This window comes from Panthera tigris, chromosome E2, assembly GCF_018350195.1.
Source record: "Panthera tigris isolate Pti1 chromosome E2, P.tigris_Pti1_mat1.1, whole genome shotgun sequence".
Lineage (NCBI taxonomy): Eukaryota > Metazoa > Chordata > Mammalia > Carnivora > Felidae > Panthera > Panthera tigris.
In genome coordinates this window covers 19657536-19673709 of record NC_056674.1, presented here as the reverse complement: position 1 = coordinate 19673709, position 16174 = coordinate 19657536, and the positions used below count along the sequence as shown (strand labels likewise).

At 55.2% G+C, this 16174-nt stretch overlaps 1 protein-coding gene across 1 annotated transcript in view; it reads right to left on the bottom strand.

Annotated features, from left to right (window-relative positions):
• PEPD (peptidase D) overlaps positions 1 to 8480 on the bottom strand; it is a 112063-nt gene extending 103583 nt beyond the window's left edge. Inside the window, exon 1 of the mRNA XM_042969413.1 lies at positions 8404 to 8480. Within this exon, the coding sequence (XP_042825347.1) occupies positions 8404 to 8420 (17 nt within the window). The 5' untranslated portion in view covers positions 8421 to 8480. The remainder of the gene's footprint in view (positions 1 to 8403) is intronic.
• Between the last annotated feature and the right edge of the window lie 7694 nt (positions 8481 to 16174).

The window sequence follows — 16174 nt, the reverse complement described above, 5'->3', positions numbered from 1 at the left end:
ATCCATGCAAGAATGAGCTGTAATCTGGCCCAGACAACACTGGATCCCTGCCCAGTGCCTTCATAATGCTGTCTTCTCAAGTCACAGACCCAGCATCCTGGGCCGGGACACCCACCTGGCCCCAGCACACACACACACAGGACACCCAGTACCAGGGCCTGAAGTGAGTCTGTGCCGAGGGGATCATGGTGAGATGGACTGGGCAGTGGCAGCCCTCAGGGTGCTCTCCTGAAGGACCCACATCACAGGAGAGCAGGTGGATGTCTCTCCCCACCCCCACCCCAATCCCCTCTACACTGAGAAAACAGCTCACCCTCCCAGCACCCACCCCCCCCAAAGCCCACCTGCCTCCAGACCCTGCATCCCATGTCTATTCCCCGGTTGCTCCAGCCTCAAGTTTTCCCTCTCAGGATCGCTCTTTGTAACCAGTGTACAGGAACCTCACCCTTGTAAAAAATAAATAAGTAAAAACACTTACTTCCCTTGACTGCAACGCCCCTCCAGCAGTTGATGTCTCTGTCCCCTTTGCAGGAAATATCCTCTGCAGTCACTCAAGTCCACCGTTCTACTGCCCATGCTCTCCTCGATCCCCTCCCTGGCCTTGGCCGGGTCACAGTGACCCCTGCTCCTGAACCTGCACCCAAAATCCTTATGTGGCTTCCCAGTCCTCGCCTAGCTTCTGGGTTCCTAGGCACCTGGGGGCCACTCTTTCCACAGCCACCCCCCACCAGGCTCAGGCTCGCTCCCCCCTCAGCGCCACCTCCAGCTGGAGGAACCCCTCTCCTGCCTGGACAACCACAGGGAACTCTCCAGGCTCTCTCAGTCCCAGCTTCCCCCACCCAGAGGGACACTCTACAATGCAAATCGGAGCAGGCCCTCCCCTGCCCACCTCCTCTGCTACCCAGTGCACTTGGCCCAGAGCTACCAGGCACTGAGGGGATGCAGCCCCACTCTGCCTGCACTGGCACTCCAGTTCTTCCCCAAATGACAAGAACACTCCCCAGGGGCCTGGATGGCTCCCGTTCTCACTGTATCCGGGCCTCTGCAGAAACGGCCACACTTTCCAGAAGCTTTCCAATACTCTGTCCAAGACTTATCCCCTACTCTCCTCACTCCTCTCTAGAGCACAGGGCACTGCCTGACATCATTTATTCACTTGCTCATGGTCTCCCCAGGTAAAACGTAAGCTCTAGGAGGGCAGGAACCTCACCTTCTTTCTGAAAGAATGACCAAACGGAGGACAGGGGACGGAAGACAGAGGTAACATCCTAGCAAGTGTGCTGGGGGCTAGGAAGGCTGCCGGGCCAGGCCCAGGGGGCGGCAGGGGAGTCAGGCAAGTGCATGTGGTGTGTGCCCCAGGGAAGGGGGCAGCAGGTGAGCACGCAGGCCCAAGAGGGCAGAAATAGCCCAGAGCTGGTTGAGAAAGAAGGCTCTGCCAGGGAACACAATGAGAGCCGGGCACCGCACTCACCTGGCCATGGCCCCTCAGAGACGGGGACACATGAGCAGGTGACACCCCCATGCACATCATGGCTTAAAAGCCACCGCATTCTGGTCTTCCCCGGCTTTCCTCTTTACACGTACAGCTCTCTCCTCTCTCCCCCCACTTAGCACCCTCCAGATCCACTTTCCCTGCTCCGCCCAGGTCCCCCTAGCACTTCAGTAAGGCTCCAGGTGGATTTAGCCGCTGGGAGGCAGGGCAGGAGACTAAAGGGTGGAGGGAGGACACAGAATCCATTCCCTCCTCTCCCTGGTGAAGCTGGAACCTGATGGCTGGTGGTCCCGCCCCGCAGGACCACAGCTTGGCTTCCCTGGCTCCTGACCAGCTTCCCTCTTCTCTCCCAGGTCCCCTTAACCTGCCCACAGCTCTGTAAACTGACCCTGCATGAAACTCTCTTCATCACCCCTTTGAGTGAGGCCCTGCCAGGTTCCTGGCTGAAATGACACATCTACCTTCTTTTTTTTTTTTTTTATTTTAATTTTTTAATGTGTATTTATTTTTGAGAGAGAGAGAGAGAGAGAGAGAGAGAGAGAGTGTGTGTGTGTGTGTGTGTGTGTGTGAGAAAGAGAGAGAGAGCAGGGGAGAGGCAGAGAGAGAGAGAGAGAGAGAGAGAGAGACAGAATCCGAAGCAGGCTCCAGGCTCTGAGCTGTCAGCACAGAGCCCAACGTGGGGATTGAACCTGTGAACCACGAGATCATGACCTGAGCCGAAATCAGGTGCTTAACCGACTGAGCCACCCAGGTGCCCCGACACATCCACCTTCTGACACATAGGCAATCTGTATGTACTGGTGCTCACTGGGGGGGTCCGCCTCCACGCACAAGAAAGTAATCCCATGGAGACAGATCTGGGCCTGCTCTGGTCGCTGCCGCCCCAGTGCCTAGCACTCCGCTTGGCACACAGCAAGTACTCAATAAATATCTGCTGAGTAAACAACGGTCACAATGTGGGGCCACCCACACAGCTGTGCAGATCAAAAGTTGCCACGTCGGCTCCAGTGGGGCAGGAAGCAGGACCCTTGGGCCCACCCTGGCCCAGAAAGGGAGGAAGGGTCACGCACACCCCACACGCGTCGACAGGGCTAGAGCTCCCCACCCCAGTCCCTGGGCCTCGCCCTTACAGAAGGGTTGTACAGAGGCCAGGACTTCCTCTGAGCTGGGCTGCTTTTCTGCTGTGCTCAGCCACAAGGATCAAAGGGCAGAGGTGACAGCTCGTGAACATGCCTGCATCCCAGCTGGCCATGCAGTCAGGAACCGAAAGTGCAGCCACCAGCACCCGCACGGCCCCCCACACTCTTTCCCCTCACTCAGCAAATCCCAGGGAGGGGATGGCACAGGGAAGAACCTCATCTCTGCAGACTCCCCAGTGGCCCAGCGGGAGCATCACTAAGACACTGCTGCAGGTGGCCTCGGCCAAAGTCGCCCGGATGCACAAAGACTCCATAGCACAGCTGGCTGAAAATGCCCAGTTGCAGCCAGCACCCATCCCCTCGCCCGGCCCACCCCATCCCCCAACCCTCTCCCTGACCCTCTCTCTTTAAAAGCACCAGACACTAGCTCCACCTGGCCTGCCACCATGCCCCCACCAGGAAGGCTCTCAGAAGAAGAGCTGGGCTTCCTCTTGTCCAGAACCTTCTGAGAGGCCTACATGTTTCAGAGCATCTGGACTGGGACCTTCTGGCCCAAGGGCCAAGCAGCCCAGAACAAGACAGGTAACTTGCTAAGAATCCTGTCTAGGAGCGTCAGCTGTTATTGTGAAGAAAACGTGCAATACTCCCTAAGTCTCCATGGGGCTCAGGCCGAACGGAGAAGGGCAGCCCAGGCCAGCCCAGGAGCTGCGGTCACTCGTTACTGCAGGGCACCCCCAGAATCAAGGCTTATAGAGACGCGCCCTTTGATTTTTCCTGATGTAAACCAACCCTCTCCCCCCATCCCCAACAGAACATGGGGCCCAGAGCCAGTGCAGGTGACTTCCTGCAAGCTCAGCAAAAGCAGCACCAATAAAACGTCTCCACCTGGTTTCCACTGGCGCTTTCACGGATCCCTAGAATTGAAAAGGCAAAAGCCAGGTCATCCCCAAGTGCCAGTGTAAATAAGCCAGCAGAGGCTGGCACACCAGCTCTGGGGCACCGGAGAGACCCAGAGAACAAACTCCGGTCCCCACAGGCCAGCCCACCCCTACCAACCGCCAGGGCCCAGGAAGCAGCCAGTGACCAGGAGTGGGGCCAGCCTCGGGGAGAGTGTGACGCTGTTGTCCCTCCAACCCATTCCTGTCCCCCAAACCATACTGAGCCACCCCTTCCTTTGCCTCAGTGGCCACCTGTGGGGTTCTCACCCACGGGGGATTCACCCATGAGGATTCACACACAGAACTTAGGGACTCCATCTTCTTGGGTGGGGAAAAAGTAGATCTTTCTTGCCTTTAACCTCTCATTCAACTGTATATTTTCTTCAGTTATTATTAATGTAAGGAACTAACCACAGCAGCATCAGCAGTGTATGAATCTGTCACAGTAACAATCATATGTGTTTTCCTATCATATTACTGATGTCACGGGATCTCAAAATATCACTCTTGGTCATTGCTACTTCATAATTAGGGTGGTCATTAGGCCTGCTGTTTTTATGACTTAATGTGTGAATAAAGAAGCATATATTACTATACAGTAAATTTATTAACATTTTGATAACTGTATTTCAATGTAATTAGTTTCCCTTGTAATTCTCTGTATTTTATTTTATGCATTTAAAAATTTTTTTTCATGTTTATTTATTTTTGAGAGACAGAGAAAGAGAGCAAGCGAGCATGAGCAGGGGTGGGGGGGAGGGGGGCAGAGAGACAGTGAGACACAGGATCTGAAGCAGGCTCCAGGCTCTAAGCTGTCAGCACAGAGCCCGACTTGGGGCTCGAAACCACAAGCTGTGGGATCATGGCCTGAGCCGAAGTAGGACACTTAACCGACTGAGCAACCCAGGAGCCCCTATATCATGCATTTAAAAACATGTTGAGAAGGGTGCACAGGCCTCACCAATGGGCATGGGGTCCACGGCACAGAAAAGGACAAGATCCCTGCACTAGAATGTAATGCCACTTCTAGATGGGGCCCACACTGCTAAGTTCCCGGCAAGAAAGACCAGCCATGGGCCTCTGCTTCCTCACCCTCAGCCTCCGGCTTGGGCTGGGCCCCAAGCCCACTGGCTGGCTGTCAGCAAGGGCAACCCACTCACCCTGGCTGGAGGGGCCTAGAGGCAGCTGACCAACACTCCCCCACCCTGCCTCCCTCTTTCCCGGGAAGGGTCAGGGGGGTCTAAGCATACACAGAGACCGAGAGAGAGAGAGCTATGGAGTCAGGACCAGGCCTGGAAAAGAGCCAGAGGAGGGCAAAGGAGCACTCAAAGGCCAGCCTGCCTCCCACAGACCCACCCCTACCCACCCACCAGCGTCGGCCTGACACCTCTTCTCCAGGAGCAAAAGGTTCGTATCAGGGTGGGGACAGGCTTTGATCCAGAACCTGACTCCTCCAGTTACTTTCTCTCCCTAAAAATGCTGACTCCGGCATGACCTATGACCAACAGATACACACCGAGGGCAGCTCATCTGCTTTTCCTCACTGGCAAAGGCTCCCTGGGAAGCAGCTCCCCGGGAGCCACTCGGTTAAAGAATTAAAGGTATCTCTTGGGGCGCCTGGGTAGCTCAGTTGGCTAAGTGTCCGACTTCGGCTCAGGTCAGGATCTGGCTGGCTGGGAGTTCGAGCCCCGCGTTGGGCTCTGTGCTGACAGTTCGGAGCCTGGAACCCGCTTCGGATTCTGTGTCCCCCTCTCTCTCCGCCCCACTCCTTCTTGTGCTCTGTCTCTCTCTGTCTTTCAAAAATGAATAAACGTTAAAATTTTTTTTTAAGGTATTTCTTCATCTTACTTGGAATTCTGTCCCCACCCCCACCCCCCACCACATTTCCTTTCCTCAATCACTGAGAGCCTCCTTGCAAAGCAGGACGGCACAATGGATTAATTTAAAGTTCCCCTTGGGGCACCTGGGTGGCTCAGTCGGTTAAGAGTCCGACTTCAGCTCAGGTCATGATCTCGCGGTCCATGAGTTTGAGCCCCACGTCAGGCTCTGGGCTGATGGCTCAGAGCCTGGAGCCTGCTTCCCATTCTGTGTCCCCCTCTCTCTCTGCCCCTCCCCTGTTCATGCTCTGTCTCTCTCTGTCTCAAAAATAAATAAATGTAAAAAAAAAATTTTTTTAATTTAAAGTTCCCCTTTTATTCATTAGGCATCATGTCACCCAGCACCAATCACAGGGTGGCCAAATGGCCCTGAAGGTACAAAATGACCTGATCCCTGGGATCCAAGGATGCCAGAAGAGGCATAAAGGGAAGCAACATCTCAACCACAACTGGCAGGTGTGCTGACACGGAAAAGCATCCTGCCAGTGGAGAAAACTGGGAATCTCTGGAGTTCTGAGCAGGAAGCTTGTATCAGAGGTCAGGAGGGAGGGCAGTCAGGAAAGGTTTCTAGGAGGAGGAATCATCATCTAAGCTGGGCCTGCACGTATGTGAATAGTTACATCGGAGGCCAAGGGCACTCCAGGGCCAGCAGGTGAGTGGGCACAGCCAAGAAGAGAAAGGAAAAAGCCAGGTGAGGGAGGAGATGCAGGCAGCTCTGGCTGCAGCCAAGTCTCATCTCTGACCACGAAGGCTCAGGCATGGCTCAAAGAGGGGGCACCAAGTGCTATGGGATGAGGGGTCGAGCAGTGAGGGAGGGCTTCAGAGCAGACCCTCTGGGGGCTATCTCATCCATCTCATACATGACGTCCCTGCCCAAGCTGGTAGGACAGAGCGGGGTCAGCCCTGAAACACTCCCCAGGGGAGCTTTTTATTGCACCTGGTCTTCTAGTTGAATCTGAGATGCTAGTTTAGGGCTTCCAGTGCTCCTCAAATCACACGCAGCACACTCCAGTCCCTGAGACTCTCACAGCCTCCCCTGGCCCAGGCTCTGGAGGACCCTGCAGGCAACCAAATCCGACCCCCCGAGGAGCCCATGACCATGACTTGATGGCATAGTGCCTCATTACGTCTGACACCCTGATCTGTCCTGTGTGTGCAGATGGGCAGAATTTTGCTGGAAACACTCAGAACCTACCCCCCCTTAAAGAAGCTGCTAGGGTTTGACCTCAGATTCAAAGTGTCCGGCAGGATAGTCCCATACCACGGCCTGGGATGGCTCCTGCCAAGGAGGCCCTGTCAAGCTCCGGAAGCTCCCTGCACTTCCAGTAGTGCACCTCTCCAAGAACCCTGTCATTTTGTGTCACCTCCCTCACCACCCAGCCCAACCCCCCCCTCCCCTCACCAAGGCCCAGAGGATCAGCTTTGCTGTAAGAGCCCTCCTTCCAGGATTTGGCCAGCTCCAGGCTCACGCCCATCCAAACAAGGAGTCTGGCTTCTCTGTACCTTCTCTGTACCTCTGGCTTGCTCTGAACCCAAATGCAGCCCCTGGAACTCGCTGTGGCCACCTAACTAGCCCAGATATAAAGACAACAGACCCACATCTGGACACTGGCCTACACTTGCTCACTCTGCTCCTTCAGACAGGGTCATAGGCTGGGTTCAAGGATCTGACCCTGGGTTTTTTAACATTCATCTGGGATTGTGCATGCACAGTTCTCTGCCTGAGGGGCACCCAGAGACTGGTACACACGTCATCCATTAAAGGTCGGCCCAGTACTGTCCCCAGAATACAGCAAGTGACCAATAAATGTTTGATTTGTATGTCCCAAGCTCTCTCAACCTTGGGGGCTACTTGAGGGGGCCATTTTCTGTTGCCATTCTCCCCGCCTTCCAAAAAGAGAAATGCAGTCAGTCCCCACTCTGATCTCAGTTCCTAGCAGGGCATTTGGGGCAGTGCCCCCTAGCTATGACTTCCTCTCCTAGCCCCCAGCACCACCGGGCCCATTTGCCCTACCCATTACTGGGCCTCCCCTTGAACTCACACACAGTCCAGGGTAGCAATCGTCTAAAGAGCACATACGATTTGATTAAACACTTGGATAGCTCCAGCCCCTCGGGACAAAGTCTGGAGAAGCCAACTGGGACACCACGCCCTCCAGCACAAGGATGCACCCCACTCTCCCCTGTCCCCGGCAGTCTTAACTCTCAACCTTTGTCACTTGCCCTTTGTTCAGATGTTCCCTCCTCTGGTACACTCCTCCCAATGCTGCAATGAACCCATCTGTCCACGCTTCCTCCCAGCAGGACCACTCACCCATTTTTTCCTGCAGAATAATTTAGGAAGCACCTACTGCATGCAAGGCACTTACTAGTGAGATCCAGGAGTGAACCAGCGAGAGGCCCTGACCTTCCTTTCAAATGAGAAGACGAGAAACAAGTAAAATGAATGTACTATATAGTTTATCAGGAGGTGATAAGGGCTGCAGAAGTAAGATAAGTGCTGAGGGAAAGCGTCTCCGAGGTGACGTTTGGGCCCCGAAGGAAGCGGGAAAGTGGCCCTCTCGGGAGGGAATTCCAAGCCCTTTTCAAACGCCGCTTCCTCCCGGGAGCACTGCGTCCCGGACTCCGGGGCAACGCCGCCTTCCCATCTGAGGGTCGTGGCAGTGAACGCGCCTGCAGACGCGAGCCCCTGCCTCGGCCACACAGCCGGGCCGCCACGCGCGCGGGTGTGTCTGAGCGCCAGGGTGATCCCGAGGACCACCCTGCAGCGGGCAGGGGAGCTCAGCTGCCCCTGACTCGGAGCGCGCAGCCAGCCCCCCGCGCGACGAAGCGCGCTGTCCACGGCCACGCAACTCAACCAGCGGGGCCGCCGCCCGGCGGCGGGGGCTATTGACCGGGAGACCCAGGCCCCCTCTCCGCGCCGCCTGCCAACGGCCAGGGACAGGAGCAGCACTCACCCGGTGGCCGCCGCCATGTTCGCTCGGCACCAGCGTCACGTGAAGTGAGGCATCAGCTGAGCCCGGCCAGGTCCCACCGCCGGAGGCAGGGCCGGGGCGGGGCCGGGGCGGGGCCGGGGCGGGGCCGGTTGTCCACGCCCCGCCCCCTCCAGCGTCTAGCTCCTGGAGACCCAGAGGAACTGAGCCTGCAAGAGAGGAGGATCCATCTACTCACCGGCAACCCGCTGTACTCGAGGGGCAGGGCCGGAGTAGGGGGCAGGGGTCTTTCCAGGGTAGGAGGGAGTGTCCCCAGGCCACGGATACCTTGATTCAACCCCCACCGGGCGTCTCAGCGCCCACCGGGGAAGGACACCCTGGGAGAGAGAGAGAGAGACCTTGACCCAATCTAGGGACAGGGAAGAGGTGATAACTGTAGCTTAAGAAGGGAGATGACCTGAGCAGAGGCCAGGACTACCGGAGTAACCAAAAAGTTCAGTGTCCAGGAGAGGGGATGTGGGAGTGAGAGGTAAGACCTCAGAGGTAAGCAAGGGTCAGATCCTGTAGGGCTTTGGAGACGGGTCTGGGAAGTTAGGTCTGGTAGGACCTTTTCAAGCTCCCTCAACTGCAGGATGGAGAAGGGCCCAGAGGCAGGGAAGCCAGTGAGGAGGGCTGGGGAGAAGTGGACACAAGGAGGGCACAGTTCAGGAGGGAGAATCTACCAGAAGGTATCTCCCTTTGCTCTGCTGGGCACTGCTGTTGGGTGCAGGGTCCCCCAAAGAGTTGGAGGAAGGGGTGCCAAGGAGGGAGATGGGAAGCAGATGTTCTAAGGGAGCAACGTAAGCTGCAGGTGTTCTGGAATAACAGTAATACTAACAACTACTACCAACAGGTACAGAGCACTTACTGTAACCCAATGCTTTGCAGAATTAGCTCACTGAGTCCTCACAAGAGCTCTGCGCAGCAGTCTCTGTTCTTAATGCCTTTTAACAGATGAGGAAACTGAGGCCCGGAGAGGCAAGTAACTCACTTGAGCTCACGCAGGAGGCGAGTTTATGCAGCCACACCCCTGACTAGTTACCCATGCTGGCTCTGTCAAGGAAAGGGGCCCAGGGCTGGGGTGGGGTGCCCCTGGGATCCTGGGCCACATGAGGGTGTGCATATGTGTGAGGTCAGGAAGTAGAGCCCAGCACAGGCCCACAGGGATCCTGACCCGAGCCCCCAACTGTCTCAAAGCTGGAAGTAGCTTCTGGTTGGAAGACTTGGGTTTGGGGTACCTCTTGTTTCTTTGACAAGGATGTGGGTCACTGTGGCCAGGCTGGGGGGCCCCAGAGGCTATGAGATGGAGAGGGAGAGAGAGCTACTATGTGTTCCCACAAAGCTGGGAAGAGAAGAGGGGGAAGAACCAAGCCAGACCATAAGCAGAGTGGGTGACACAGCATGGCCACTTTGGATCCCATCACCACCCCCGATTGCCTCATCTGTCAGGTGAGATCTAATGGTACCACCTTGCAGGGCTGTTGTAGGGTTTCATAAGCAAACCTCCAGGCATCGTTAGCCTGTGGCACAGCCGAAGAGGTCAAAGCCGTGAGGAGGAAGGCGGCACCTCCAAACAGCTCTTCACACCTCCCTGACCCAGTTAAGACAGAGGAAAATTGACGGAAGAGGGGACCCCCATCCTCCCTCCCCCTTCCTACTACATATATAACAGTTCTCAGGGGTCTCTGTCCCCCAGGTAGGACTCCCCCAGAGAGGGTCTATCAGCCCCCTTGTGAGTTTCCAGGGAGAAGAGCAGAGGTACCAGGCTCTATAGCTTACCACCTGGCCCTGGGCCCCCGAAATGTTGAACCCCTCCTTCAGCAGTTCCTCCACCTTCAGCCAAGGAAACTCAGTTCCCTAAAAAGAGACACTTGTTAAAATTAACAAAGGGTGAGCAGAATGAGCTTTTCATGTTCCTTTGTAGAAGGAACACCTGCCCCTGAGCTAATTACAACCCCTCCACCATTTCTTTTGACGTAAACTATGTCAAAATTAAGCCAACTGTCAGCTCAGAGTGTTTATTAATATGAAAAAGAAGCAATTATCCTAAACATCCACACAATAATAGAGGGAGGGCACCTATCAACTCAGTGAAGCTCCCTGGTGTGTGGGTAGTAATAGGAGGGCCCTGCCCGTGACTCCTGTACACCCAGGCCCGTCTGGACTGAGGCCTCTCCTGCCAGTGTCACAGGAGCCTGGCCTAGGGGACCACCCGTCACCACTCACCCCTCCCTCCCCATCAGAGGCTCTGGGAGGACTATTCCCCACCCCACCTCCACCCCCCACCATCTGAGCTCCGGCAGGGCTGGTCCCCACCCCCACCCTTCCCCATCAGGAGCCGGGGCTCCAGGAGATGCAGCCCTGGGAGTGGGAGAAGATTGCATAGTTACTCATGCAGGGCAGATCCGGACGCTGTTGGGAGGCAGGAGGCAATTGGAGAAAGATTGATTTTAAGGGAGTTGGAGCAGGAGTGTGTAAATCAGCAAGGGAGAACACTAGGCAGCACGCTCAGGCCTTAAGCGATGTCATGTCCGAGGTCACGGGCCCTTGGCTGAAACAGTCTCCCATCCTTGTGACCTACGGTGTGTGGGGGGGGGGTGGTGTTTGTGCTCGGCCATCTCAGCAGCCAGAGCATCATAACTCTCCAGAAGTGCCCTGCCCCAGCCAGACACTCACCAGAAACCTGGTCCCAGGAAGGCTCCTCCTGGGAGCTTCTGTGACTCCTTTTGTCCCTAAGACACTGTGTCCTTCCAGGTTTCCCTGCTCCGCCCACCCCTCTCAACCTAGCCACATGTTCTTGCAGCCCCATAGACACTGATGACAGTTGGCTGCCAGGCGATGGCAGCCCCAGCAGCGTTGGCCAGCCAGATGGACACGTGAGCCACCCTTGGGGCCTTGAAGGGTTGTCCCCTGGCAGAGCTGGGACATGGGCCCCGTCCATCTTTGGCTGCATACTGAGGACACTGGTCTGCTGGAAGGCTCTGTGGGACCACGCTGGAGGTGGCCTGGATGCTGGCTCTGACCCTGGCTACCAAGCTGTCCCCCTTGGTGCCACTCTGTGACTGGTCACACTATGAGGGGTCAAGGCCCAGACCCTGCCCTGGATGTCCCAGGACAGAGGAGGAAGAGAAGCCCACCATCGGGAAGGCTGCTGTTTCCTCCTGCAATCAGTGGGGGGGTTCCTGATTCTGGGCAGGAAAGCAGGGGGGCCAAGCTCATGTGTGGGGCTCGAGCTCAGGAGGGTCACAGGATGGACCCAGAAAGAAGCCAGCAAGAGACCCTGTGCCAACCACATGGGAACACCAGCCTCAGGGTGTGGCATGTGACATGGGGTGTCATTTGGGGTATCCTTGATCGTTTCGCTTCTGCCGAGAACGGAAGACGGGGCTCAGAAAACCAGCACCAAATAGACTGAACAGAAGGAGTAGAGGGGGCGGGAATGGCACGTTGCTACCCGACCTCTCCGCCAGGGAGGAAAGATGGAAATGAAATGCCGGGAGGCTGCCTCTCCATCACCGCGCTGGCAGGTCCCAGCCTTCAGCCTCTGCAAAGTCAGCAGGGGTAGCAGCCGCAGGCCTCCCACCCACCCCACCCCCCGAGGCCTGCGTGGCCAGCCCCTTCCTCCAGGCCCACGCCAGGGTATCACCCCCATCCGCCAGCCCCCCACAGGAGCCCCCACATCACGGCACACTCCGCCTGCCCTTCCTCCCCACCTGCCCGCCTGCGTATCCGTCTTCCTGCAGAAAAGAGGCGGCAGCGGCTGAGGGGCCCTCCCTAGGAAGCCCGTCACCACGTCAGATGAAGTGGTCCCTGCTGAGTGCTTTGCCAGGGTCTACGAGGCAATTCAAGATGAGAAATGGAATGGTGGCTTCGGAAAGGCAAATCATTCCAACAGCACCTTAAAAACATCGACGGAAACAAGCTCTTTGTGTGTGTGTGAAAATGGGGAATATATTGTTTTTCACTGTTTGGAAGACTGTTTTCTCGTCTTGAAATCACAAGCTGTTTTCTTCCAGAGAGACTTATAAATACATCCAATTATCGACATTCAATATAGGAAATAAAGTTCTGGAATGGTTTTCTTCCGTACACGCGGAGTGGGCCGGCCAGGTTGCGCAGGTGATAATGACTTTTATTTCTTGTGAGTTGCATCCGCGCAGAGTGGCTGGTCTCTGCACCTTTTATTGCTTTCACCTTTATTACATTTGCCGTGTTGTGCTGGGCTCTTCATTGGTGTAACCTTATTACCGCTTTCAAGATCTTGATAAAAATGAATGAGAGTCCTAATTTCAAAAGTAGGAGTGTGGGGTCCCAGAGCAAGGGGATTTGCTTAGGTGGCTTGTGTCCTGCAGAGAAATCTCCCTGGCGGGGGACGGCTCTCCAGCTGTCCAGCTCCAAGTACTGAACTTGTTCTGCTGACATTCACAATGGCCCTCTCCCATATTCCGGTCGGCGTGGCATTTTAAGGAGGGCACGTTTGGCCCTTCATGAAATCACCCCCAGACTGTGTCCTCAGCGGCCATTAACCTATCCATGCCACCGTTAAGCCTGGGGTCACCTGTGGCTCTGCCTTTTCCTGACCTCATGCCTATCACCCCTTTCTCTTCAGTGCCTTGTCCCTCCCATGCCTCTTCCTTCCTGAGGGCCTTTGTCACCACACCCCCATGTGACTGCCAAGGCTCCCCGGCTGCCTGCCTGCCTTCAGTCTCTCCCCATTAGGAGCCCCCATGCTCATTAGGATTCTTGGTAGCAAACAGCCCCTGAGTCTGTCTATCTCAAGCAGAAGAGGGATAGAAGGATGTCAGGCAGCACATTTGAAGGAGAGGAAGGCTCAGAAAACAGGCAGGAGCTGGGCGGTTGGTAGCCAGACCAGGCCACACCACACACTGCTGCCCAGGACCCTTGCCACTACCTCTGTCCTTGGACATAAACTTGGACTGACACAGTATCCTGGCTTCCCTGCCCCCCATGGCCAAAGCCCTTGACGGGCAGTTCAGCCCATTACAAAGTCCAAGCCTTGTGCCCACTCTGGCTATCTCATCCCTTTCGGCTTCAGGGCAGGGGGCAGAAGGGGAGTGTTGGCTACCTAGCATCTCACCGAGGCCCATTCACCAAACAGGCGGGAGTTAGATCCTGCTATGTATACACAAAGCCTTATGACATACAGTGATGGCTCAGCTTGAGGACTAGCAACTCCTCCTCAATGAAACCTTGAGAAGTCCACAACTTGTACAGACTAGTCCTGAGTATTGTGAGCCAAAAGCCTAGAATGCAATTATTTCCATTTCAGCGCTGTGGGGAATAAGCTTAGAAATTCCCTGGGCTTACACCAATGGTTAACAAGGCATAAAGAATTACAAAGCCATAGGGTGTTCTCACCCAAGCTTGAGTGAACAAGATAAGACCCCCAGAATGAAGTGGGGGGGGGGGCGCAAAGTCCCCAGAATATGCCACAAAGGTATATGAGGTAAGCAAGATTAGGCAATTCAGGGCGAAAATGCCCCCCAATTTAGTACTATAGCAGAAAGCTGCTTTCACAGGACGGAAGGACCAAATTAGGTAAGCTGGTAAATAGGACTACAGACCGCTGCTGCTGTGGGTGATGCTGCCCAGAGCAGAGCTGATTAACAAAGGAGAAGGTGCCTTGATGACCCTGAGGTTATTCGCCCTATCTGTCTTATCCCCTAGGCTAGCTAAGATAAACAGACGCGGCGCCTCCTGTCTGCCATTAACAACCATCTGCCCATCTGCCCGGCGCCAGGATTTTGTTTTATATTGACCCAAACCCCAACACTGTATATCTTCAAACCCCCTTTTCCCTCATGCCCATGAGTTAATGTTCACCGATTGTCTCTTTGTGCACACCCATTACGTTTGTAAGCCTTCTGATCTTAATAAATACGGAGCAAGGACCCTTATTCGGGGCGCTTGTCTTTTCTGGGACATTAGTCATCTCTCGCTTTAATCCTGCATCCCGCTCTTTAGCTTGACAAGAGAGAACTTTAGACTCAGAGTCTGTGACACAGCACAAGTGTGAATTTCTTGTTCCATGGTTTTTATTTTCAGTTTACATGGGAAGGTGTACAATCTTCACTTCTTCGGCTCTAAAGATCTTTCCTGGAAGCCCTGCCTCCGTGTCACCGACAAACAAAGATCCCCACATGCAAAGTGGCCCATTAGAAATCACGTCGTATGGAAAGAAGCGCGTGGCCTTCAGAGTCAGAAGCTCGGTCCTCTGACTTCCTTCTCTGGTCCTCACTCTTTCCATTTGGAATTGGGCCCAAGATGCCTTTGCCTCTGTATGGGGCAGTTCCAGGGGTCAAATGAGGACTTGGGAGACAGTTTATACAAATGTGGCAGTAGTCACTTGCGTTATTATGATACTTCTTATTAGAGAACATTTACACACGGTGGTTAGGAATGTACAATACCAGGTCCAGTTCCTGGCTTTGCCGTTTACTCACTGTGTGGCATTAGGAAAGTTACTCAACCTCTCTGAGCCTCAGCTTCCTTGTTGGTCAAGTGGGGGTGATGGGTCTCAGCCTGGAGGATTGTTGAGGAGATGAGAAAGGGTGGTCCTATGAAACACAGAACAGCCCCTGGCTCAGCATGGCCACTATCCTTACTTCAATGGTCAGGCAAGAAATAGGGGCATCAGGAAAGGACTAGGACCCTTATCCCATGCCCTGTGAGGTCACTCTCAGCCCTGTCCACCTACAGAACACTTTTACACAAATAAGTGAATCCATAACCCCAAGGCCAGGTGGCCAGGGCTCACTCCCTTCGGGAGGACTGGCTGGCTGAGTGCTGGGGCTGCCTGGCCACCCTGAACCAGCCCTGGGCTCCCTGTATGTGGGCTGGCAGTCCAGCCAAACCCAGGGATATGGAAGAGCATCTTGCAGGGAAACTGAGTGAATGGGGAAAACTGCAGGGAGGGTGTTCCTGGCTGCACCCCGGACCTCTGACCCAGCCTGGAGCTTCAGTCTGCAGGGCTCCGCTAGGAGGCACGGATTTGCGTGTAGGGAAGAGGGTCTGACGGGAGGTTTGTGAGAGGGGCTAAGGACGTATAACAGATTGCAAAATTGGCCTCAAATTCTTGCTGCGTCCACCCCCCTGCTTAGTGATGCTGTGGCCCCTCCCACCTGGAAGTGGGGTCTATTTCACCAGCCCTTGAATCCGGGGTGGCCACTTGACTTATCTTGGATAATAGGACGTTAGCAAAAGCAGAGGCCTTCGAAGGTGCTCGCCTACTGGGGCTCACCCTCTTGCAGCTCTTGGATGCCCTGCCACCTTGTAAAGACGCGCTAGCTACTCTGCTGGAGTGTAAGGTGCCTGTTGGACAGCCTGCATACAGCAGACATAAAGGCTAGGTTGGCCTAGATTATCAGCCTCCAGCCAACCCGACGGCTGCGTACCGATGCACGAATGAGTCCAGCAGAGACCAGTCGAGCTGGCCCCTGGAATCCTGAGCTATACAAATGACTGTTTTGAACCATTACGTGGAGTGACCTGTTGTACCAGTTTATCAGAACAGACACAGGGCAGAGGGAGGAGATCCTGGGGCTCTCCCTACAGCCGGGGCCGCGGACAGATGCGGTAGGGGCTGTTTTCACAAGGAGCTCTGGGGGATGCAGGTCCAAGCAACACTGCGGTGGGGCCCTGAGGAGAAAGTGTGACGTTCACCTCACCCCTGCCTGGAGCACAGCCTAGCTTCAGCTTGGAGAAGGTTGCAGGGACGCTGATTCTGCCCCAGCAC